At 42.9% G+C, this 24,002-nt stretch overlaps 1 protein-coding gene across 2 annotated transcripts in view; it reads left to right on the top strand.

Moving 5' to 3' along the window:
• Positions 1–21,960, top strand: part of ERCC6L2 (ERCC excision repair 6 like 2) — a 377,041-nt gene extending 355,081 nt beyond the window's left edge. For both annotated transcript variants that reach the window (XM_063913746.1, XM_063913745.1), the window contains one exon: positions 17,870–21,960. In XM_063913746.1, the coding sequence (XP_063769816.1) occupies positions 17,870–18,728 (859 nt within the window). In that variant the 3' untranslated portion in view covers positions 18,729–21,960. The remainder of the gene's footprint in view (positions 1–17,869) is intronic.
• Positions 21,961–24,002: the final 2,042 nt, after the last annotated feature.

Here is a 24,002-nt window from a genome sequence, read left to right as displayed (position 1 = left end):
TCCCTCCAACCACCAACACGATGCTAACCTTCCAAGGGTTGGAGAGGCAGCTATCAGTAAGCCACATCACCCATATTCCCTGTAAATCCTTCCTTTATGTTGCTCCATGCAGCCAATCCCAATCTCTCAGGCACAGCAGGCTGACCTGCCAGACTGATAATCTCAAAAGGAAAATACATTCTCCAGCCGCCCTGTTTGCTCTGGGATGTGATGCTGGACCCTTGGCACTTGCACAGTGACCTATCGGTATGCAGTAATTGTAATGGAAGTTTTTGCTGTAGAGTTTTGATGGCAATTAAGGAAGAGAGAAGGGAGGAAAGGGGGAGAGAGGGAATGTAAAGGAAGGTAAATAGCTGACGTTTTAGTAACTGAAAGGCACTTTTCTCAAGGAATGCCGAAAACTAACAAACCACTACCCAAACAGGCACCAAAAGTTAATATTCATAATTGCACCCCTTAAAGCCTAGAAGCCAGCATGCTGAAAGGTAATATATACAGACCAAGGAAACGCACGTTTTGAGTGTATTATCACTGGTAATGGAAAGACGAAGACGGAGGTAGCTTAAGAACAACCGCATTGTTGGTTGTAATCATGTCTCAAAGGCAATGTCCAAAGCTCAATAAGGTCCTATCACAGCTTCGTCCGATTCATGTAAAAGACTGCCACCGAGCAATCTGAGATTCCTCTTGCGGTCCCTCTGAAATCTGTGAATACTGCATCTCTATAGGCTTTGACATTACTGCAAGAGCAATTCATGAAACAATACGCATGTGTTATTGCAGATAGCATTTGATCATTTATGCAATCTTCAGAAGAAGCCACTGGACAGGAGCAAAATGCTTTTTCGCCCAGCATGATGACATGTGCACCCCTCTCCTTGTCATTGCATATGTCTGCTCCTCATCCCAGCTGATGGGCACTGATCATTTTTTTGACATCTTAAACTAAATCTTATGCTGGAGCATTATGCTATCTGTGCAGAGCAATGTTTTTGTTGGAGGGTGGGTTCCCATTTGTGACAAGGAGAGAGGGTAATACATAAAATGGACAGAGCTTTCAGTAGAAGGGAAACAACCAGTGTTATTAGTAAAGACTGCTCTCCAGTGACCATGTCTTGCAACATTAGAGAAATTCTAAATGCTCCCTTGAGAACTGTTAACATGGGATCCCGACACTACTCAGAATGCTGACACCATTAATACAGGTGTTGTAGTAAGAATTGTGTACACCTGCTAACATTGCCTGTTTATTGGGAGCATTTTGCATAACTTTGGGGTGATATGGGAGGTCTGAATAAATTTAGATACCCTCCTTATTATCACTCAGCTTTAAAAATATAATTTTATGACTGTGCAGACTGAAAAAACAAACAAAAACAAAGCAACAAGCATCACTTGTTGATTAAACACATGTCACAGGCGTTTCTATAATGGGTGCACCCATATAGTATACTTACCCCTTCGGACTCCTGCAGCGGCGGCTTTGCAATGCGGGCACAAATCACTTGGAAAATGGCGCCCGCGGTGAGTTAGTGATTTATGCATGCGCGCTGGAGATGTCCCCGGGAACAAGGCACAGGCGCCATGGTCCCGGAGACCTGCCAGAGTCTACTAGCTGTCGTAGAGGCGGGGGCCCACAACGGATGCTGTACACGGGTCCCCTCCCTCTTAAAACGCCCAACACATGTAAATAATATATAAAAGCACTTGGCCACTGGCATTTTGTTACTAATATTATGAAAGTATTCCAATTACAGTAGTGAATATATTATCTCATGTATTTTCTGGGATAAATCAGAAATTATAAGACTATCTTGCTAGAGTAGTGTTATTACTTTTCATAAAAGTAAGAGATTGGATGGGCCCACAGAATGGCTGCCTATATATATATATATATATATAGAGAGAGAGAGAGAGAGAGAGAACAAAACGGGCGGCACTCGGAGTCTCAGTCTCAATAATCAAAGTGCAGTGACTTTATTGTCAACATGGACATCAACGTTTCGGGGTCGCAGCCCCGTCGTCAGGATACTATCCTGACGACGGGGCTGCGACCCCGAAACGTTGATGTCCATGTTGACAATAAAGTCACTGCACTTTGATTATTGAGACTGAGACTCCGAGTGCCGCCCGTTTTGTTCTCTCTATTGCTGGGCTGCAACCCTGTGGGAAGGCACCGTGAGCACCATACTTTGGTTGAAGGGATTAATGAGTGCCGGGTCGTTTTGCACCATATATATATATATATATATATATATACCTCCCATCACAAACTGATATGTTGCATTACTATTTCAGGAGAGGGGACTGTACAATCATACATGAGGAAGGTCTAATACAGCTCTAAACACATACTGCTTTGTGGTGGTATTATTATATAGGGGAGAGGGCACTGTTCTGTGATTTAGATATATATATATATATATATATATACTGTATATTATATATATATATATATATATATATATATATATATATATACAAGGCGGCGGAGGCTATAGTACAGCTCCCGGCACATACTGATATATGGTATTATTATTATTATCTCTAACAGGGATATTTTCATATGGACACATATAATCTTCTTTCAATTTGGGTGTGGGCCCTTTGAAAATGTCACTATAAAGTTCTAGTTATGCCCATGCCCACTTATCCTGGTGGGAACCCTGGTGGATTGCAGATGAAGCTGGCGATCACCGCACAGCAGTCCTCTCTACACGAGTGGTGCAGGTGCAGCTGCTCCTGGCTAACAGCAGCATCACACTCATGATGCGGTCAGGGAATAGTGGTGACTCAGAAAGAAATAAGACAGCTTGCTTATACCCCTTTTCCACCTATGAGCACGGGTCGCAGCCGGGAGCCTGACACGGATGCTACCCTGCTGCGGCCCGTGCTCAGCCCCCTTTCCCATCAGCAGTCACTAACCAGGCATATTGCCGGGTTGGTGACGCTGCTAGTGAAGCAGCAGGGGCGGCGCTGGGAGATCACATGATCTCCCAGTGCCACCCTTCCATACAGTGTAAACCGGAGCCGTGTCGCATCGACACGGCTCCCGTTTACACTACAACCCTACCCGGATCATTCCCGTGTCCTACCCAGGTAGTTACCCGGGTAGGATTCACGGGTCACTTGATCCGGATTTTTGCGGGGGGGGTGGGGGGACGACCCTTTTCCACTTGCAAAAAACATGGGTAAATGCGCGCCCCAGTGCATTTACCCGTGTTTTTTGAGCTAGTGGAAAAGGGGTATAAGTATACCACTGTACTGGGGAGCACAACATCTACCCTGCATTAGCACAGAGGCACAGTAGGGGGCAGTATAAAAAATACAGAATGGGGGGGGGGGGTGCACTGCAACCAAATAAACAGAAGGAACTGTAAAGAAAAATTAAGAAAAAAACAAGCAAACAGGAGAGGAGGGGACTATAATAAAACCATAAATTTCCATTGCTTCGCAGAGAGTGCACATAACAGCCGTGCCTCGCTAATTTAGTGTCTTTCTGAGCCCCTTTGCTGTTTTCTGACTAGAGCCCAAGAGCTACAGTATGGTTGCCGTGTAAAGAGAAACATTTCTTTAAGATATATTTTGCTGGTGGGGAAATTAGTTCATATGTCTGTGTTGTAATGGGGGGTTTTGCATTTTTTTATTTGTGCTATCCAATTAGGCCCCCATTTTTTGCGCTTGAAAAATGTACTATTTGACTGTGAAAATACATAATATCTGTGAAAAGCCGCGGACATATGTATATTTTAGGCGCCCGCGATCGTAGAAAAAATGCTACTTGTTGTGGATTTGGTAAGCAGTGACATTGGGGCTAATTGAATAGTCCAATACAGTTTTGTTGTTAAAATGAAAGCACAAGATTATAAGGGAAAAGAGACTAAAGCAGTTCCTCCTCTCACTCCGTAAAGTCCTTGCTATCAGGTTATGGTTTAAGTTTTCTCTTGGCAAGGGAAAGGTAAAGTTTTCTGGGCAGCTACAAACAAAATACCAATCTGGAGTTTGGATAAACAATACTGCAGTATCCCACAATTGTAATCCCATAATCTCCAGAAAAAAACACAAATATCTATTTGCTAATCCTCCAGAATGGATTTTGGACATAATTAATAAACAGTGTACGCTATGTGAAATTTGTGCAGTGGGAATGGAGTTGGGAAAACATTTGCATGTGCTTAGATAAGTCATGACACCAAATTGCTGAATGACTTCTCATTCTGCAAATTAAAGGAGAATTGTTCACCTTAAAAATTACATCTCACATGTCATTTTCCTTTCTGAGTAAAACAAAAATGGCAAAATGCTGTTTTGTAAAGGTTATGTCTTGGTAAACAAGGCACCTTAACTGTTCTGCGGCTATCTATGGGCTGTAACTAACGTTGGTCACAGTTACCCTCTGCCATTACAGTCCAGGTCTACAGGCGACTTAATTAGTACTATATTAAAGGAAGGAGACAGAGCAAAAAGTACGTATTGATGGGACACACTTCCAATATTGAGAGTAAAATAGAACTTATTTATTTAATGGAAAATGGGGAACTAGCACTACTATATTATAGTTAGCAAATAAGCCAAAAAGTTTATAACGTTTCCAAGTAAAGTTACGATATTTAGTACAAATGCAACAATGTTCAACGTAAATGAAAAATAATGAAAAAAAATATAAGGAAAATTAAATAAAAATAAATAAATATAATTAGTTGTGAAGAAGTGTACCCTAAGGGGCAATATAAAGTAATATTAATAAAAATATTGGCAATAACTTAAGCAGTGTGATAACACAGATTAACAAAAAGTCACCACGGCCCTATTAAGTTTAATATTTTGCATTACCATTGAACATTGTTATATTTGTATTTAAGGGAAAGGTTATTGTGCTAACTATAATACAGTAGTGCTAGTTTCCCATTTTTATTAATACATAATAGTTATATTTTGCTCTCAATCACGGAGGTGTGCCCGACCAAGGAATACTTTTTCTCTCCCTCCCCTCCTTTTATATAGTTGTATTGTACTGCAGGGAGCACCCTTCAACTGACACCTTAATTTACCGAAATAATCAGGATTATATTGTGAATTAAAAAAACAAAAACATTTGACTTAAATCCCACTTACCCTTTCCTGTTTCTTTTAGTAATTTAGGGGTCTATGTACTAAGCATTGGAGAGAGATAAAGTAGAGGGAGCTAAAGTACCTGCCAGTCGGTTTCTGTCAGTTTTCAAACACAGCCTGTAACATGGCAGTTAGGAGCTGATTGGCTGGTATTTCATCTCCATCCACATTATCACTCTTCAAGGCTTAGAACATCAGCCCCTATTAGTACCTCAGTCAATTTGATTTAACCATCTGCAATCAAGCATGGATATCCTTAAAACCTGGATTGTCATTGCAGAGTTTAGGAAACACTTAATTTTGTCATTTTTATCTACCGAAGCAAGCCATATTCCATAGCAAATTCCTATTAATTTTAGCAAATGCAGATACAGTAAGCATGAGTTTTTATTGCTTGTGCAGAGATTCTTAAGGGGGAGATAATATTTTCTTTTCCGCATGTGTGCAATTTCTTTTATTTTAGGAAATAATAAAATCCATTTAATTTCTAGGCTTTACCTTTTGCAAGTGTAGATATGACTGAAGTCAGATTATGTCCCTTTTCCACTTTTATCTTTCACCAGTCTCTTACCTAATATTCAGGGTGTAGGAAGAAAGACAATGGGTGCAATTCATGCATAGGGATTTGCTGAGGTCATGGACCACAGAGTTTTTCACTTGTGTAACACAGTAACTCAATAATATCTTTCATGGCTATGAAAGGCCTGTAGTTGAGCTGACTGTAAGGTTTACGGATGCTGCTACAACTGTCAAAATGCAGATATTCCCCCAGAAGAGCATTAATTCAAGTGCTTTCTTTATTATACCCATCCGTCTTCCAGCTCACATAGACTTTTTGTAATGTAGATAGGAAACTGGCTCAGGAGCAAGCTGTCTACACTCACAGCCCAACTCATGTACCAAGTGGGACTGTAATACTTGGTAGCAAGTCTATCCTCACAGCTCCTCTGCTGTTTCCTCTGGAAGAATTGGAGCTGAGTGCTTAGAATGCTCACTAACGTTTTTCATTGCAAGCTACATAGTGACAGTCCCAGATCCTCTGTGAGCTATTAATGTGCCCCTGACACCTATTTTCTTGATATCCTGTATGTCCAATGTATATCACTTCAGTAATACAAATATGACTGTACATGGCAAGATACAGAAGTAGCCATGCTCATCTTTGCTGCAACACTGCTGCGTGGCATGCCAGGCTGCGACTATTACGACTGTTTGCAAGTGCCGATTGCTCCATTATTTCCTAATGGAATTAATGGAGCGCTCACCGGATACGAATAGCCACAGCTCAGAACGCCATGCAGAAAGCCGTCTTGCAGCATGCCGCATCGCAGCAAAGATTAGCGTTGCTACATCTATAATATGAACAATTTTTTATTAAGTACAGTATATGAGCTTGATACAGATAATAATTTTCATTCTGGTTGTTTTTACTAGAGATGAGCGGGTTCAGTACCTCGGAATCCGAACTTCACCCATTTTACACGGGTCCGAGGCAGACTCGGATCCTCCCGCATTGCTCGGTTAACCCGAGCGCGCCCGAACGTCATCATCCCGCTGTCAGATTCTCACAAGATTCGTATTCTATAGAAGGAGCCGCGCGTCGCCGCCATTTTCACTCGTGCATTGGAGATGATAGGGAGAGGACGTGTGCAGCGTTCTCTCAGTTGTGTTCAGTGTGCTGCAAATATCTGTGCTCAGTGTGCTTGCAAATATCTGTGCTCAGTGTGCTGAAAATATCTACGTTCTCTGTCTGAAAAACACTCCATATCTGTGCTGCATTGTAGTATATAGAAGGAGGACAGTGCAGAATTTTGCTGACCAGTGACCACCAGTATTATATCAGTACGGTACAGTAGTCCACTGCTCTACCTACCTCTGTGTCGTCAAGTATACTATCCATCCATACCTGTGGTGCATTTTAGTAGTTTTGCGCAGTAGTAGGAGGACAGTGCATAATTTTGCTTACCACCAGTATATAATATATAGCAGTACGGTACAGTAGTCCACTGCTCTACCTACCTCTGTGACGTCAAGTATACTATCCATCCATACCTGTGGTGCATTTTAGTTGTTGTGCGCAGTCAGTTTCGTTCCTGGTTTGACGTCACAAACACACCCAGCGTTCGCCTAGGCACTCCCCCGTTTCTCCAGCCACTCCCGCGTTTTTCCCAGAAACGGCAGCGTTTTTTCACACACTCCCATAAAACGGCCAGTTTCCGCCCAGAAACACCCACTTCCTGTCAATCACATTACGAACACCAGAACGAAGAAAAAACCTCGTAATGCCGTGAGTAAAATACCAAACTTCTTAGCAAATTTACTTGGCGCAGTCGCAGTGCGAACATTGCGCATGCGCAATTAGCAGAAAATCGCTGCGATGCGAAGAAAATTACAGAGCAAACAACTCGGAATGAGGGCCTATATGAGTGACCGCATCCATGTAGGCACGTCAGACAGTCCGTACGTATACTGGCAGGAAAAATAGGCAATTTGGAGGCCCTTGCACAAACTGGCTATATTTTACCTAAGTTGCCCTCCCCTCCAGTGTGTACTCCGAAAGAGTGTTTAGTGCAGCTGCTCACCTTGTCAGCAATCGGCGTACGAGGTTACTTCCAGAAAATGTGGAGAAGATTATGTTCATCAAAATGGATTATAATCAATTCCTCCGTGGAGACATTCACCAGCAATTGCCTCCAGAAAGTACACAGGGACCTGAGATGGTGGATTCCAGTGGGGACGAAGTAATAATCTGTGAGGAGGGGGATGTACACAGTGAAAGGGGTGAGAAATCGGACGATGAGGAGGAGGTGGACATCTTGCCTCTGTAGAGCCAGTTTGTGCAAGGAGAGATTGATTGCTTCTTTTTTGGTGGGGGCCCAAACCAACCAGTCATTTCAGTCACAGTCGTGTGGCAGACCCTGTCGCTGAAATGATGGGTTTGTTAAAGTGTGCATGTCCTGTTTATACAACATAAGGGTGGGTTGGAGGGCCCAAGGACAATTCCATCTTGCACCTCTTTCTTTCTTTAATTTATCTTTGCATCATGTGCTGTTTGTGGACTATTTTTTAAATCTGCCATCCTGTCTGACACTGCAGTGCCACTCCTAGATGGGCCAGTTGTTTGTGTCGGCCACTTGGGTCGCTTAGCTTAGCCACACAGCTACCTCATTGCACCTCTTTTTTTCTTTGCATCATGTGCTGTTTAGGGACTATTTTTTAAATCTGCCATCCTGTCTGACACTGCAGTGCCAATCCTAGATGGGCCAGTTGTATGTGTCGGCCACTTGGGTCGCTTAGCTTAACCATCCAGCGACCTTGGTGCACCTCTTTTTTTCTTTGCATCATGTGCTGTTTGGGGACTATTTTTTAAATCTGCCATCCTGTCTGACACTGCAGTGCCACTCCAAGATGGGCCAGGTGTTTGTGTCGGCCACTTGGGTCGCTTAGCTTAACCATCCAGCGACCTTGGTGCACCTCTTTTTTTCTTTGCATCATGTGCTGTTTGGGGACTATTTTTAAATCTGCCATCCTGTCTGACACTGCAGTGCCACTCCTAGATGGGCCAGTTGTTTGTGTCGGCCACTTGGGTCGCTTAGCTTAACCATCCAGCGACCTTGGTGCACCTCTTTTTTTCTTTGCATCATGTGCTGTTTGGGGACTATTTTTTAAATCTGCCATCCTGTCTGACACTGCAGTGCCACTCCTAGACGGGCCAGGTGTTTGTGTCTGCCACTTGGGTCGCTTAGCTTAGCCACACAGCTACCTCATTGCACTTCTTTTTTTCTTTGCATCATGTGCTGATTGGGGACTATTTTTTAAATCTGCCATCCTGTCTGACACTGCAGTGCCACTCCTAGATGGGCCAGGTGTTTGTGTCGGCCACTTGGGTCGCTTAGCTTAGTCATCCAGCGACCTCGGTGCAAATTTTAGGACTAAAAATAATATTGTGAGGTGTTCAGAATAGACTGCAAATGAGTGGAAATTATGGTTATTGAGGTTAATAATACTATGGGATCAAAATGACCCCCAAATTCTATGATTTAAGCTGTTTTTGAGGGGTTTTTGTAAAAAAACACCCGAATCCAAAACACACCCGAATCCGACAAAAAATTTTGAGGGAGGTTTTGCCAAAACGCGTCCGAATCCAAAACACGGCCGCGGAACCGAATCCAAAACCAAAACACAAAACCCGAAAAATGTCCGGTGCACATCACTAGTTTTTACCAGACAGACTGACTTACAGCTCAACATTCTAGTTTTATCATTTAAGCCCAAATTAATGATTTGAATCACCTATGTGATACCAGTGAAATGTTAATTTGTCGTTTGCATTGACACATGCTTGAAATGTTGACATCTTTTTGGAATGGAGCCGTGGACTTGGATTAATGTAGAAAGTGAAGGAAAAAAAATTGGATGCTCTTTCGTCAGCACTAGCTGTTCTACTACTAAACATAATTAAACCTCTTCACATATGTGTTTAGGTAATAGTTTGTATATCCAAAGAACAAAATATGGTCTTGATTAACATTGGAAATCACAAGAGTAATTAAGACCTCCAGTAAATTAAGACATCCTGTAACAAAAGTTGGAAATCATGTTACAAGATTTGTTGCAATTAGGTGAATTCGTGAACTATATTAGTTGACAATCATCTTGATAACAAAATATTTTCAGTTGTTATTGATTCATAACAAAGAAAATTTAGAAAAGTGAGTGTAACTTGCAAAGGTGCTTATTTAATATTACCATTCAGATGATCAAAGGTAGGTTGTTGACACAAATGGTTAACTGGAGGATTTTAATTAATTGCTCTTACGTCCTAGAAGATACTGGGGTCCATTTAGTACCATGGGGTATAGACAGGTCCACTAGTAGCCATGGGCACTTTAAGAATTTGATAGTGTGGGCTGGCTCCTCCCTCTATGCCCCTCCTACCAGACTCAGTTTAGAAAATGTGCCGAAGGAGCTAGTCATGCTGAAGGAAGATCCTGAAGAAATTTCTGCATTTATTTTCTATGTTTGTTGTTTTCACTGAGCTCCTGAGGGAACTATTCGCAAGCCCCACCACGGTGAACGTACATTCCCGCAGCACGCCTCCACCCCTAACAGAGCCAGAAGAATGAAGAGTGGTGAGTACTGAGCCGGCGTCCCGGTAAGCGGGGCGCAGGCCATGATGGCGGCACGAGGGTACGGAGACGCGCGGCTTCTAAATGGGACAGAATGGATCTCCAGGCACAGTACACAACTGCGTCTCAGTACACTGTACTGGCCAGACTGGCAACGCAGCCTTAAAACGGTTTCTCTCCATTTTAAGCACCAGATTCCTCAGCCAGTATAAAAAAGCGGGAAGACCACGTGCCATTGAAGGGGCGGGGCTTCACTATGAGAGGATCCAGCAGCTCACCAGTGCCATTTTCCATCTGCAGTGGACAGACGCTGACAGGACAGGGATGCACAGCTCCTCCGGTGTGACTCCAGATTACCTCAGCAGTACCAGGGGGTCATAGCAAGGGGGAGCGACTATTAGTCCCCTATCAGGGTACTTAGTCTGCGACCTGGCTAAGCTTGGCATTAGCGATAAGGACGTGGTGGAGGCTGGCTCCAAATAACTGTGCCTCCCTGAAGGGCTCTTTGTGGGTTAATTGTGCTTAACCTTTTCCTGTGTGTGTGTGCTGTCACATTTACCTTATGTCAGGCAAAGAGTATGTTTCTTGTACAATGGAGTGTTCCTCTTCACCAGGGGGCTCACTACTGGGTACTCAGGGTTCGCAATCTAGCGGGGCTGAACCGGAGTGGGTTAATTCTCTCAAAGGAATGATTTCCACTTTCTACAAAATTGTCCCGCAATAAGAAAGAGACACAAACTGTGGATGAGTTTATGAACAGGGACTCAGTCCCCAAAAAAGCGTCTCAGTCCGCTCCCATTTGTCCGCAAAAGCGATCTCTGGCCCATATCCTGCAATCTGACGTTGATGGGTCAGACTTGGAGGAGGGTGAGGTAGACTTGGAGGGGGGGATGTTGCTCTGTCACAGGGAATAGAGGAGGCTCTTATAGAGGCTATCAGAGATGTTTTGCATATTCCCGATAAGGTGTCAGTGGAGAGTGAGGAATCTTATTTTAATGTAAAGAAGAAGTCCTCAATTACTTTTCCTGTGTCAAAGGAATTGAATACCCTTTTTGAAGAACCATGGGTTAATCCTGATAAGAAGTTTCAGATCCCTAAAAGGTTGCTATCTTCTTTTCCTTTTCCTCTGTAGGATAGGAAAAAAAGGGGAAAATCCACAGATAGTGAACGCATCAGTCTCTAGGGTGTCACGTAAAATTGTATTGCCTGTTCATGGTGCAGCCTCCCTAAAAGACACGGCTGATCGTAAAATTGAGACTACACTCAAATCATTGTACACAGCTGCTGGGGTGGCCCAAAGACCCACTATTGCATGTTCGTGGATCACTAAAGCCATTGCGAAATGGTCAGGTAACCTAATTGAGGGGTTAGATTCCTTATCTAGGGGGGGTGTTGTCTTACTCCTGCAGCAAATACAGGACTCTGCGAACTTTATGGTGGAAGCCATAAAGGAAATAGGCGTACTTAACACACGCACCACTGCTATGGCAGTGTCGGCACGCAGAGACTTGTGGCTACGCCAGTGGACTGCTGATGCAGACTCAAGGACTGGCGCGTGGAAGGCCTACCATTCACAGGAGTTGTTTGGAGATGAACTAGACAAATGGATCTTGACAGCTACTGCAGGTAAGTCTACGTATCTTCCGTCCGCCCCCCCCCCCCCCCCCCCCCCACCAAGAAGACTTATTCAGCTTCTAAGTTACAGTCCTTTTGGACGGCCAAGTTCAAGGTGCTTCTACGTCCTCCAGCGGCGCAAGAGGTAAACCACGCAAACCAGCAACTGCAGGTGCTCAGGAACAGTGCTCAGGCTCTGCTTCCTCAAAGACTTCAGCATGACGGTGGACCACAGTGCCTGGAGGGCTGTCAGGTGGGAGCCCGACTACAATTCTTCAGTCAGATCTGGTCAAATTCGTGCCAGGATCCCAGGGTCATAGATCTTATTTTCCAGTGCTACAGACTGGAGTTCCAAGAGCTCCCACCTCACAGATTCTTCAAATCAGGCTTGCCAGTTTCACAAGAGGCATGTATAACTTTACAGCATGCCATCCAAAAACTGGTACAGACTCAGGTCATTGTTCCAGTTCCACCTCATCTACTGAACAAGGTTTACTATTCCAACTTGTTCGTAGTACCGAAGCCGGGCAGTTCGGTAAGACCGATTCTGAACCTCAAGTTTTTGAACCCGTACTTATGAGTGTTTAGATTCAAGATTGGGTCTCTGAGAGCGGTGATCTCAGGTCTCGAGGAGGGGGAGTTTAGTTCCTCGTGTCTCTGGATATCAAGGATGCGTACCTTCATATTCCGATCTGGCTACCTCATCAGGCTTATCTACGGTTTGCACTGCAGGGCTGTCACTACCAGTTCCAGGCCTTGCCATTTGGTCTCTCCACGGCACCGAGGGTGTTCACCAAGGTGATGGCAGTGATAATGTTTCTACTCCACAAACAGGGAGTGAACATAATTCCGTACCTGGATGATCTCCTGATAAAAGCGCCGTCAAGGGAGAGGCTGCTGGACAGCATTGCTCTCTCAATCAAACTCCAGGATCACGGGTGGATTCTGAACCTTCTGAAATCTCACCTAGAGCCAACACGGAGGCTCCCATTCCTGGGAATGATATCGGACATGGAGTCACAAAAGGTGTTCCTTCCGTTGGAAAAGGCATTGGTAATCCAGTCGATGGTTCGGGATGTCCTGAAGCCAACCCGGGTGTCGGTGCATGTGTGCATTCGCCTTCTGGGGAAAATGGTGGCCTCTTACGAGGCACTTCAATACGGAAGGTTTCACGCAAGACCCTTCCAGCTCGATCTGTTGGACTAATGGTCCGGATCGCATCTTCACATGCCCCAGAGGATCCGTCTGTCGCCAGAGGCAAGGATCTCCCTACTGTGGTGGCTACAGTCTTCTCACCTTGTCTCAGGATGGAGATTCAGAATTCAGAACTGGATTCTGTTAACAACAGACGCAAGCCTCAGTGGTTGGGGAGCAGTCACTCAGGGAGTGCAGTTTCAGGGAAGATGGTCAAGTCAGGCAGTCATCCTTACAATTAAAATTCTGGAACTTAGGGCCATATACAACGCCCTTCTGCAGGCCTCACATCATCTTCAAGATCGGGCAATTCAGGTCCAGTCGGACAATGTGATGACAGTAACGTACATAACCCAACAGGACGGAACGAAAAGCAGAGCAGCAAAGTCAAAGGTGTCAAGAATTCTCCTCTGGGCAGAAAGAAACGCTGTGGCGGTGTCAGCAGTCTTCATTCTGGGAGTAGACAACTGGGAAGCAGACTACCTCAGCAGACACGACCTGCACCCTGGGGAGTGGGACCTTCACCCGGAAGTGTTCAGGTGCTTGACAAGTCGATGGGGATATCCACAGATTGACATGATGGCCTCTCGTCTCACCAAGATGCTCAGGTGGTATTGTTCCAGGTCGAGAAACCCACAGGCGGTGGCAATAGACGCCCTGACAACTCTATGGGTCTATCAGATGGTGTATGTGTTTCCTCCACTTCCTCTGATCCCAAGAATTCTAAAATGAATAAAAAGGGAAAAGGTTCAAGCAATACTCATTGCTCCGGACTGGCCAAGAAGGGCCTGGTATGCGGACCTTCTGGAGATGCTCCTCGAAGATCCGTGGCCTCTACCTCTTCGCGAGAATCTTCTGCAACAGGGCCCGCTCGTCTATCAGGACTTACCATGGCTACGTTTGACGGCATGGAAGTTGAACGGGTGATTCTAGCCAGGAGAGGGATCCCTAACAAGGTTATCCCGACTATGATCCAAGCCAGGAAGGGGATAACGTATAAGCATTACCATCATGTTTGGAAGAAATACGTCTCTTGGTGTGAGAGCAGAAACTATTCTGCGGTGGAATTTCATCTGGGACGTTTCCTGCTTTTTCTGCAGGCAGGCGTGAATGTGGGCCTGCGTCTGAGCTCCATAAAAGTCCAGATTTCAGCCTTGTCCATTTTCTTTCAGAAACAATTGGCTTCTCTCCCTGAGGTCCAGATGTTCTTGAAAGGTGTTATGCACATCCAACCTCCCTTTGTGCCTCCCACGGCACCTTTGGATCTTAATGTGGTGCTGCAGTTCCTCCAGTCGGACTGGTTTGAATCGTTACAGGAGGTGGACGTAAAATATCTTACGTGGAAGACTGTCACACTGTTGGCCTTGGCTTCAGCACACCGTGTATCGGAGCTGTGGGCTTTGTCTCACAAAAGTCCCTATTTAATTTTCCATGAGGACAGAGCTGAACTCAGAACTCGTCAGCAATTTCTTCCTAAAGTGGTGTCCGCATTTCACATCAACCAACCTATTGTGGTTCCGGTTGTCACCAACACCTCTGCTACTTCAAAGTCTTTGGATGTTGTGAGGGCCTTGAAGGTGTATGTGAAAAGAACAGCTCATCACTGAAAGACAGACTCGCTGTTTGTTCTTTATGATCCCAATAGGATTGGGTGTCCTGCTTCAAAGCAGACAATTGCAAGCTGGATCAGACTTACTATCCAGAATGCTTATTCCACGGCAAGTGTGCCATGTCCAAAATCTGTACAGGCCCACTCTACTAGGTCAGTGGGTTCTTCCTGGGTGGCTGCCCGGGGTGTCTTGGCTTTACAGCTCTGCCGGGCAGCTACTTGGTCAGGTTCGAACACGTCTGCTAAGTTCTACAAGTTCGATACTTTGGCCTCCGAGGACCTTCAGTATGGTCAATCAGTTCTGCGTTAACCTCAGCACTCTCCCACCCAGTTTGGGAGCTTTGGTACATCCCCATGGTACTAAAAGTATCCTCTGGGACGTAAGAGAAAATAGGATTTAATTACCTACCGGTAAATACTTTTCTCATAGTCCGTAGAGGATACTGGGCGCCCGCCCAGTGCTTCGTTCTTCCTGCACTGTTACTTGGTTAAGTAATGTTGGTTCCACCTTTGCTGTTCCTGTTTCAAGTTTGGTTAGCTTGGCTTTCCTTTTGTTGTGTGAGCTAGTTTGGACTCTCATCACTATCCTTATCTATCCTTCTCTCAAATTATGTTTGTCTCCTCGGGCAGTTTCCTAGACTTAGTCTGGTAGGAGGGGCATAGAGGGAGGAGCCAGCCCACACTATCAAATTCTCAAAGTGCCCATGGCTCCTAGTGGACCTGTTTATACCCCATGGTACTAAATGGACCCCAGTATCCTCTACGGACTATTAGAAAAGGATTTACTGGTAGGTAATTAAATTCCTATTTTCCCTAGTGCAAAAAGAAGGTTAGTTAGGATCAAAGCATTGCAAAACTTCAAAATATGGCATACGTTTATAAATCATCACCTCATATTTAATATTACATGACATTTATCATTCTAGTTTCTAGAATGCGGTCACCTGTGACAAGAAAGCAAATAAGTTTGAGGATTAATTCACTATTAAAGTTGGAACCATACACAAAAACTAAAACACTTCATTGCAAGGATATCCAACCTTTAAAAAAAAATATAGAACAAACAAAATGACCTCACCTTAAACTGTAGCAGACGTTTATACATAACTGTACCCTTACCTACTCAAAAGTCCTCACACAATTGGCAGCATAGCAGTTACAGCTTCTTAATGGTAGCTGTAATTGCAAGACTAAAGAGAGGGCATCTGACAAAATTTTGTTAGATGCAAAGGTCTTCCTCATGATCAATAACCTGATAATAATAAAAGGAATAAAGACATATTTGTAAAGATAGAATGGGCATTTACTCTCAATGTATTCCATAGCTATATAATAGAATTGACTGCTAATAAAAATTATAATGTCACTTTGGAATGTAAGAAAAGTTGATCTGACCTCCGTGAGTGTCATCAGTATAGAGATGATATTGGAGGCCAAATGAGCTGATGAGCTCACCTAAAGAGGATGTGTTACAGAAGAATAGAAGAGGTCCATGAGCAGAACCTTGGGGGGTACCTACTGTTAGTGGAAGTGGAGTCATAAGAGGAGACAGAGAAAGAACAGTCAGAAAGGCAGGAGGACAGCCAGGAAAGGGCAGTGTCAGGTAGACCGAGGGAGTGAAGGCTTTACAGGAGGAGAGGGTGGTCCACAGTGCCAGAGCAGCAGAGAGATCAAGGAGAATGAGCAGAGAGCAATGGCCCTTGGATATGCAAGATAAATAATAAAAAGCAGACAATGCCAGTCAGAACTTCTAGTGTCTCTGAAAAGACCTAACCGCTTTCCTACTCTTACATGTTTATCTAAAATTCACATTCATAACTGTTTTTTGAGTAAAATAAATATGCAGTATTCTACAACAATTTATTCAATGATATAAAATGCTCCAAACTACAGAGTCCACTTTTTTGCAGAGAGTTGCCACTAATGCTACTATTGTAATATCATTTCAAAATTGATATTATTTAAAACAAGGGTGCCTTTGCAGAGTTTGTGGTAAATTGGGGTGTACATCGCTCAAAAGAAACATGAACTGGCAAATGAGTGTAATCGCTCATACAGTATGTAGAGCCATAAGAAATTTCAGGTGTGCCCACATTTACCTCAGTGGCATACTGTATGTGCCTGCTTTACTATTAGTCTTGATCATAAGCATGCATATGGCTACATAAGAACATCTTATCACACCCCAGTGATGAGATGTTCTTGTGAAGCCATATACCGCCTCTGGGATGTAGATGGCATTCAAAATGCATACAGTATAACTCTGCATTGCCTATGCTTATCAGTGCACATTTATGGCACATGTACAGTGCGATTTCACACCAGGAACACAACGCAAATGAGTGAGCATTCAACTCTGCACCAGTCTCACCTGTTAAAACACTGTCGTTACAAAAGCACTATTCCACGACACTCACCAATTCCTATATTTGGGGTGCAACACGGTTTGTGACCACATTGTTTATCTTGAACAATAGGGTAAGACCTGCAGTAAAGTGGGGTCCCTTGCTGGGGGCTGCAGGCTTTATTGCATTGATCAATACATGAACTAAAACGCCACTGTTTGTCACACTGGATCTCCAAATCTCCTCCTTTCTTACATGAAGTTCAGTCTGGGTTATTACAGCTTGTTTACTATGAGCGTCATTCGGCATTCCCAGATGTTGAGAAGGGAGTATATAGTTTTTACTCCTCCTTATCCTTACATTTTTTATTGTTCTCTTTTTCACTTATTGTATTTTTTTTTTTCTTGATGTCTACATACATTCTTATTACTTTCTGATATTTGGATACTCCTCTGATTATTACTTACACTGGAGATGTCTTTCTCCATATACTTTGAAGTGCCTTATGTATTTGTCATAGTCTACTCCAGGTTTTTTGATGCGCCCTTCATATCCCTCGTATATTTATATGTATGTAATCCATTGACTATCTTAAGTGCAATTTGTTACTATTACTTGAATTGTCCTTTGAAAAATCTGTAAATTGTTTATGAAAATAAACTCCACTGTTTATTATTGTTAGTTAATATAGCGAATGCAGAGCCCCTGTGATATATATATATATATATATATATATATATAGTACTGTATATATATTGATATACTTTATGTAAACCAAAGGGAATCTTGGCTATTGTTAATGTGGCTTTTTTATCTTTTGCTTTTTATTACCTACTTTTTTAATTTTTATTTTCTTGATGTTATAGGAGGCATTTTGACAAAATGGTGGCATATTTCAAAATGGCTTCTGCAGAACAGCTTGCTCATCATCTTGTCAACGTCAAATCTCATGTGCGACAGACTATGCTGAGAGAATTTTATACCAGTCAGTATTCTGAGGTGGAAGACCTGTACCCAGTGCAAGTTCAGTTACCTGACAGAAAGAAGATAGAAAATGGGCCTAAAGCTAAGAACTACATAGACAAAATGGAAAAAAGGAGAAAAAAATGTATTATGGATTGTCCAAGTCGCTTAGCTAAAGAAGCAGCTTCTGTGGATTCATATGGTAATTCTAGTAATAACTGTACAAAAACTTTGGAATTTAATGTTATTGAAGACAACTGTATTACATATACAAGGATTAAGAAAAAGAACAGCCATAGAAATGAGCCGGAACACCTTCCAGACAGGGATTCCAAAGAGGCAGAGCCACATACAAGAACGTCTCCTGAGATAAGCATCCATGCCGCACAGGATCGGTTACCAAAACAAGAAAATCTGACCAAGAAAAAAGAGGCAAACTTTGTTACGGAATTGCTGGGTGATACATCTATACTTGATGATCTTTTTTCGAATAGGATGGCCCGTCAGTCTGCTGCCCTGCCAATGACTTCTCAGTGTGGCCTGGCAACAACCAAAGCAAATCACCATCCTAAAGACTTCTGGGATATTCTCACTGATGAAAATGATGAAAGTATCAATAGACTCACTGACTTGTCTGTGATCGAAAAAGTTTGTGAGAGTTCCATTTTGCCTTCAGTAACTAAGAAGGACAATTGGGATAATTCACTTTGGGCGGAGAATGAAAACTTCTTATGGCGGAAAAGTGAGAATACAGAAAACTGACACACCGTCTCTTGTTAAATAATCAGATCCTGAATGTGCACTGCTGTTTTCTGCCAAGACGGCTATCATGTATGTCACATGTTCATGTTTTAGAGCTGTGATTATTTTTACTACATGAATAACTTATTGTGTTATTTTATATGCAAATATTTTTATTTTTCAGCTGACTTTCAGACCTAGATAGAAAAAAAGATAATTCTAATGGAGTTAAATTAACGTTAGATTGTGAACTACTTGGGATCGATACGTTTTATTGACAGTCACTATGTTGACAATGACTATGTCAATCCCGAAATGCTGGCATCACAGTGTCGACATGTTTCATTATACTTAGGGCATTTTATTGTATTACAACTTGTAAAGCAGCTTGTTTATACTGTAGTTATAATTCTGATAGGGTAAAAATTTTCTAAGTAGCAAGTTAACCATGTTGCTGTTATAGCATCAGCATTCCTACAATGACATACGGGTCTATTTACTAAGCCTTAGATGGAGATAAAGTACCAGCCAGTCAGCTGTCATTTTTCAAACACAGCCTGTGACATGGCAGTTAGGCGTCAATTGGCTGGTACTTTATCTCCATCCACTTTATCTCCATCCAAGGCTTAGTAAATAGACCCCTAGTCACTGTTGACATATTGACTGTCAATAAACTAATGACATGCCATTTATTCACAAACAAGCTATCCACACTTTTAAGTGAATGTAATAAGCACCAGTGTCATAATTTCTTAGTATAGGCGATTTTAACACTAAAACAAAGAATTTACATTTTGGTATACCATGGAGCGGTACAGAGTGAGTGTAATGCCCTGTAGTTTACTTTTCACGATTCTGCATATTTTCTGGGAATTCAGGACTCACAAACAGTTTGAAAAGTGTTTTGAGATTTATATAATGGCATAGTGTAAAGCCATATAGATCCAATAACATACCATAACAATTTATATCAGTTTTATACCTGTATTTGATCTCTACAGATACTAACCTTATATTTAATGTACAGTATACCCTTTGTTCATTTCATTTTCCGCCTATGGGCTCCATGGAAGCTTAGTTACAGAACACTGTTTCAGAACCACAGATTTAGCTCACATCATTGTGGAGAGATGTGATCTATTCTGCAAGTTCCCTAGCTGTACTTGTGCATCTGAATGTAGGCTGCCGTCTATAATAACTTGGCAAACACCTCTTAGGTTGAAACAGATGCTGTTGGGTGAGACTGAAAAGATTGTTACCAAGCTGCTATGTATTTTTCCAGATAAATATAACACAAATACTAGTCAAAGTATAATTTATCTGTTTTATTACTGTATTTTATACATTTATTGGGCGGGAGGGGTATATGTGATAGCTGATATGTGATATTGCAATATTGCTTTTATCACCTCTTTATAATGGGTAATATAGGGGGACATTTACTAAGCAGTGATAAGAGCGGATAAGTGAGCCAGTGGAGAAGTTGCCCCATCAACCAATCAGCAGCTTTGTATCATTTTATAGTATGCAAATTATAGATGTTACTTCAGTGCTGATTGGTTGCCATGGGCACTTCTCCACTGGCTCACTTCTCCGCACTTATCACTGCTTAGTAAATGTCCCCCATAGTATTCTAGCCCAGTTGTAGTTAACTACTCCTTTCTATGCAGTAAGTGTACAAGGTGAAATAGAGCAAAATGTGACAGAACACATTATTTCTGACAAGTAATTGGCCAGTCAGGGCAGGGAATCTTTCACCTTTCAGATACTTTACTCCATATCTAATTAGATATGACCATTTGCCCATGTGAGCTTATTATCAGTGTCTATTACTCTACTGCTTTCCCTGTTGCTTGAATCATAGCATTATATTATATATTAGATTAGATTATAGCATTATACTGATACTTATTAGCCAACCAGAATTGCCAATCAGTGAAAACAATTCTGACTTTCCTTAATTGACTCTTAAGGCACAGCTAGCAGGTCACCAAGATTTCAGTTTCCACTGATCAGAGACTTTTGACCAGTGGATTTAAAGCCTGGTTTAGTACGCATTTCTATTATTGATTTAAATCTACCTATCACAGCTTGCGGTGAAAAGCCTACGTTTAGTAACTCTGGCCCCTGAAGTATTGCGATGGGTCTACTGCAGCAAAATATACAGATAACATGAGGTGCTGGGGCTGTTTCTGATTTGCACACAGACACGGCCGTCTGTATGCTAATGCCGCGGCTGATTTTGTGAATACTGAGACAGGTCTTTAGGTGCGGGATCGATGCTGCAGACCATTCAGGCTCAGGCCTATTATGTCTGCACAGCACTGCAAAGGGTAGAGTAGCTCTGTTACCCCATGTGGAATGCTTCAGCTTCATGTGCATTTGGTTGTTAGAAAATTTGTGAGAAACATTCCACAATTTCTGTATTTCTTACACTGTTTACATGTTTTATTATTGCGAAACTTATTTTAAACATGGTTTTTAATTTTATTGTTAATGTGTGTATTCATATAAGGCCATCAATAGCAGCTGCTACAAATAGCGCACACCTGACAACAGTGCATAAGTGTAGGCTATTCATGAGACCTATACCCCCCTTGTATATAGAAGAAAGTAGCAGACTTGCAGAGCTTTCATCCAATACTTGAATCATTCAATAAAATATTTCATATATAATGTTTGTACAAAACTGAATCCACATGAAATAAATTCAGTTCATGTACTCCTATATATAGCACATAATAACTATATTCTGGTAGAGCAAGAAACCCAAAGGGACCAACACAGTCCTTTTAACGAGCAATACCTCCATACATTAGTCAATATAATATACTATAGAATGAAAGTATTACTTATATTCTTTCAGTTTAACTGCTTGGTTTGTACGATGATGTTCCTATATACAATGTGATGGAAATGCTTGGTATATAAAAGGAGAAAATGTTAACAGGCTGTCCAGTGGGGGAGTGGCCTGAGCACATGCTCACAATCACTTGCAACCTATATATATATATATATATATATATATATATGTACTGTATATTTATATGTGTATATATATATATATGTGTATATGTATATATATATATATGTGTATATGTATATTTATATGTATATATATATGTGTGTGTGTGTGTGTACATGCATTCATACACACGTTATTGTTGTTAATGAAGTTTTGACTGTTATTCAGATTATAATTAATATGTGATTCATCGGAATACCAAAATAAAGTGTTTGCATTTTCTTGTAACTGTTTGCATTTAATGTGTCCTAAGAAAAAAATTGTTGGGGGAAAGGCGTGGCTTGCTATCTGAAGGGGACAGTTGTGTTTTCCAGGGGCTTCTGCTAAACACTGTCCCTATCCTGTCCCCAGGGGCTCCTGCTAAACACTATCCCTTATCCTGCTAAAAACTGTCCCTACCCCTACTGTTTCGGGGCCAGGCCTGGCTCTTTATTCCCACCATAACCCCTGGGTAATGGCAGGACTGTGCAGCGGAGCTGGGGAGTGATATAATCACTTCCGCGGGTTGCGGCCTACCTGTTTATCTGGAGTCGGGACCTGGAGTGTGGTGCGCACCCGTTGCGATTACCTGGAGGCCCCGTGGCATACTGGGTGACTAGCGGTGGGGATCACTAGAGGCTGGCGTGTCAGCGCTGTTCCCGGCCTGTGGCAGCAAGGTGAAGGAAGCCGGAGCGGCACCTGCAGTGATCGGTGGAGCTGCGTGTGCCAGGAAGTCCTTGTGCAGTATAGTGGTGGCATCTTAGGTCTCCCAGGAGAAGGAAATTTGCTCATTCCACTGCAGGCTGCCGCTGAAGAAGGGGAAATTGTGTATATTGCATGGCAGCAATAGATTTCCTTTGATCTGGCAGCACATATTACAGGGACAGAGTATCTGGCCGGTGGGTGTTGAGTACAGGAGGGGAGACACTGTTCTCCTGGTGCTTCCCCCTTCCCTCTGCCTTTTCTCTAACTGAGGCTGCATAGAGAGTGGTGTCTCATAGCTGCTGCTCTCCTATTTATATATATATATATATATATGTGTATATATATATATATATATATATATATATAGAACCGAAGAAATCAGGTGGCACTCACAGACTTGTAGCTTGTAGTGAAAACATACTTCACTCCGTGAAGATATTTATTGTGAGTGAAGTTTGTTTTCACTACAAGCTACAAGTCTGTGAGTGCCACCTGATTTCTTCTGTTCTACATTGGTGGGCCGGCTGGTCCACAAGGAAGGGCACCACAGCCAGCTGCTTTGGAGGAGTGACGGGGCAATCTTGGGATATATATATATATATATATATATATATATTATTTGGAGCCACTGCACTCTCCGTTCACCGTAAACCACACAGTGGTCTCTCCCCTCGGAGGCCAGAGCTGTATCCTACCAGCCCTCAGATGTGCCGACTAAGGGATTGTACACCCAGCAGTGAAGAAGATCTCTTGCCACTTTCAATAGTAGGTGTCTGTGACACACTGACCACATTATCCCGGGTTCTTTCTGCCCCCTTTCTGGAACCTGAGCTGATCGGTATAGTGTGACCTGCGCTAGTGCGGTGTCTCCTCCCGCTCATCTCATCCAGCCTCCTGGTGCCTGACCGCTACTCTGCTTCCAAAGCCATTGGTGGCAGCCCAGGGGTGGAACGTGCCCGCAGGTGCCACAGAATGATGTATGTGCATTAATATTGTGCAACACCCTCCATCACTCCTATATGCTGTGATTTGTGTTCTTCAGACAGAAATGGCAGCGGTGCTTTCTTTATACATAATTCTTCTGTAGTTGTTTTAGACCTCCGGTTTCCTACGGTGATGCTGCCTAAACGCCCAAAAGACCCAGCTACGGTAGTTCATCCAGTGAATTTCTTCAAACTCTCCCCTTCTTCTCAGGCCTCGAAGGGTTTGACAATGCCGGATACACGCCTTAAATCTTTGCAAGGATCTGATGCTGCTATAGATCCATCATCCTTGGCTACATCAAAGAAACCTGACCTTGGCGATGTTGCTCCGCTAACATTGGGCTCTATAAAGTAATTACTTGCCTCATTTAAGGTGAATATCTCTCCTGATTTCACGGCGGCCCTACAGACGTGCCAGCAATCAGTCGACACTGTGTTTCATCGCACAAATGTAAGAGGTGCGGCGGTGCGTTTGGTGGTGCCTGCTGCCGTGCAGGTGTAGTTTCGGTACTCACCAGGCGCCGCTCTCTCTCACCTTCAGGTACCGGAACCTTCAACGGACCTGGCAATCTTCAGTCGGATCCGGATACGGCGATTCCCTCT

Source organism: Pseudophryne corroboree, chromosome 1 (assembly GCF_028390025.1).
Source record: "Pseudophryne corroboree isolate aPseCor3 chromosome 1, aPseCor3.hap2, whole genome shotgun sequence".
NCBI lineage: Eukaryota > Metazoa > Chordata > Amphibia > Anura > Myobatrachidae > Pseudophryne > Pseudophryne corroboree.
The sequence above is the reverse complement of the archived record's forward strand: the minus strand, read 5'-3'. Positions and strand labels throughout refer to the sequence as shown.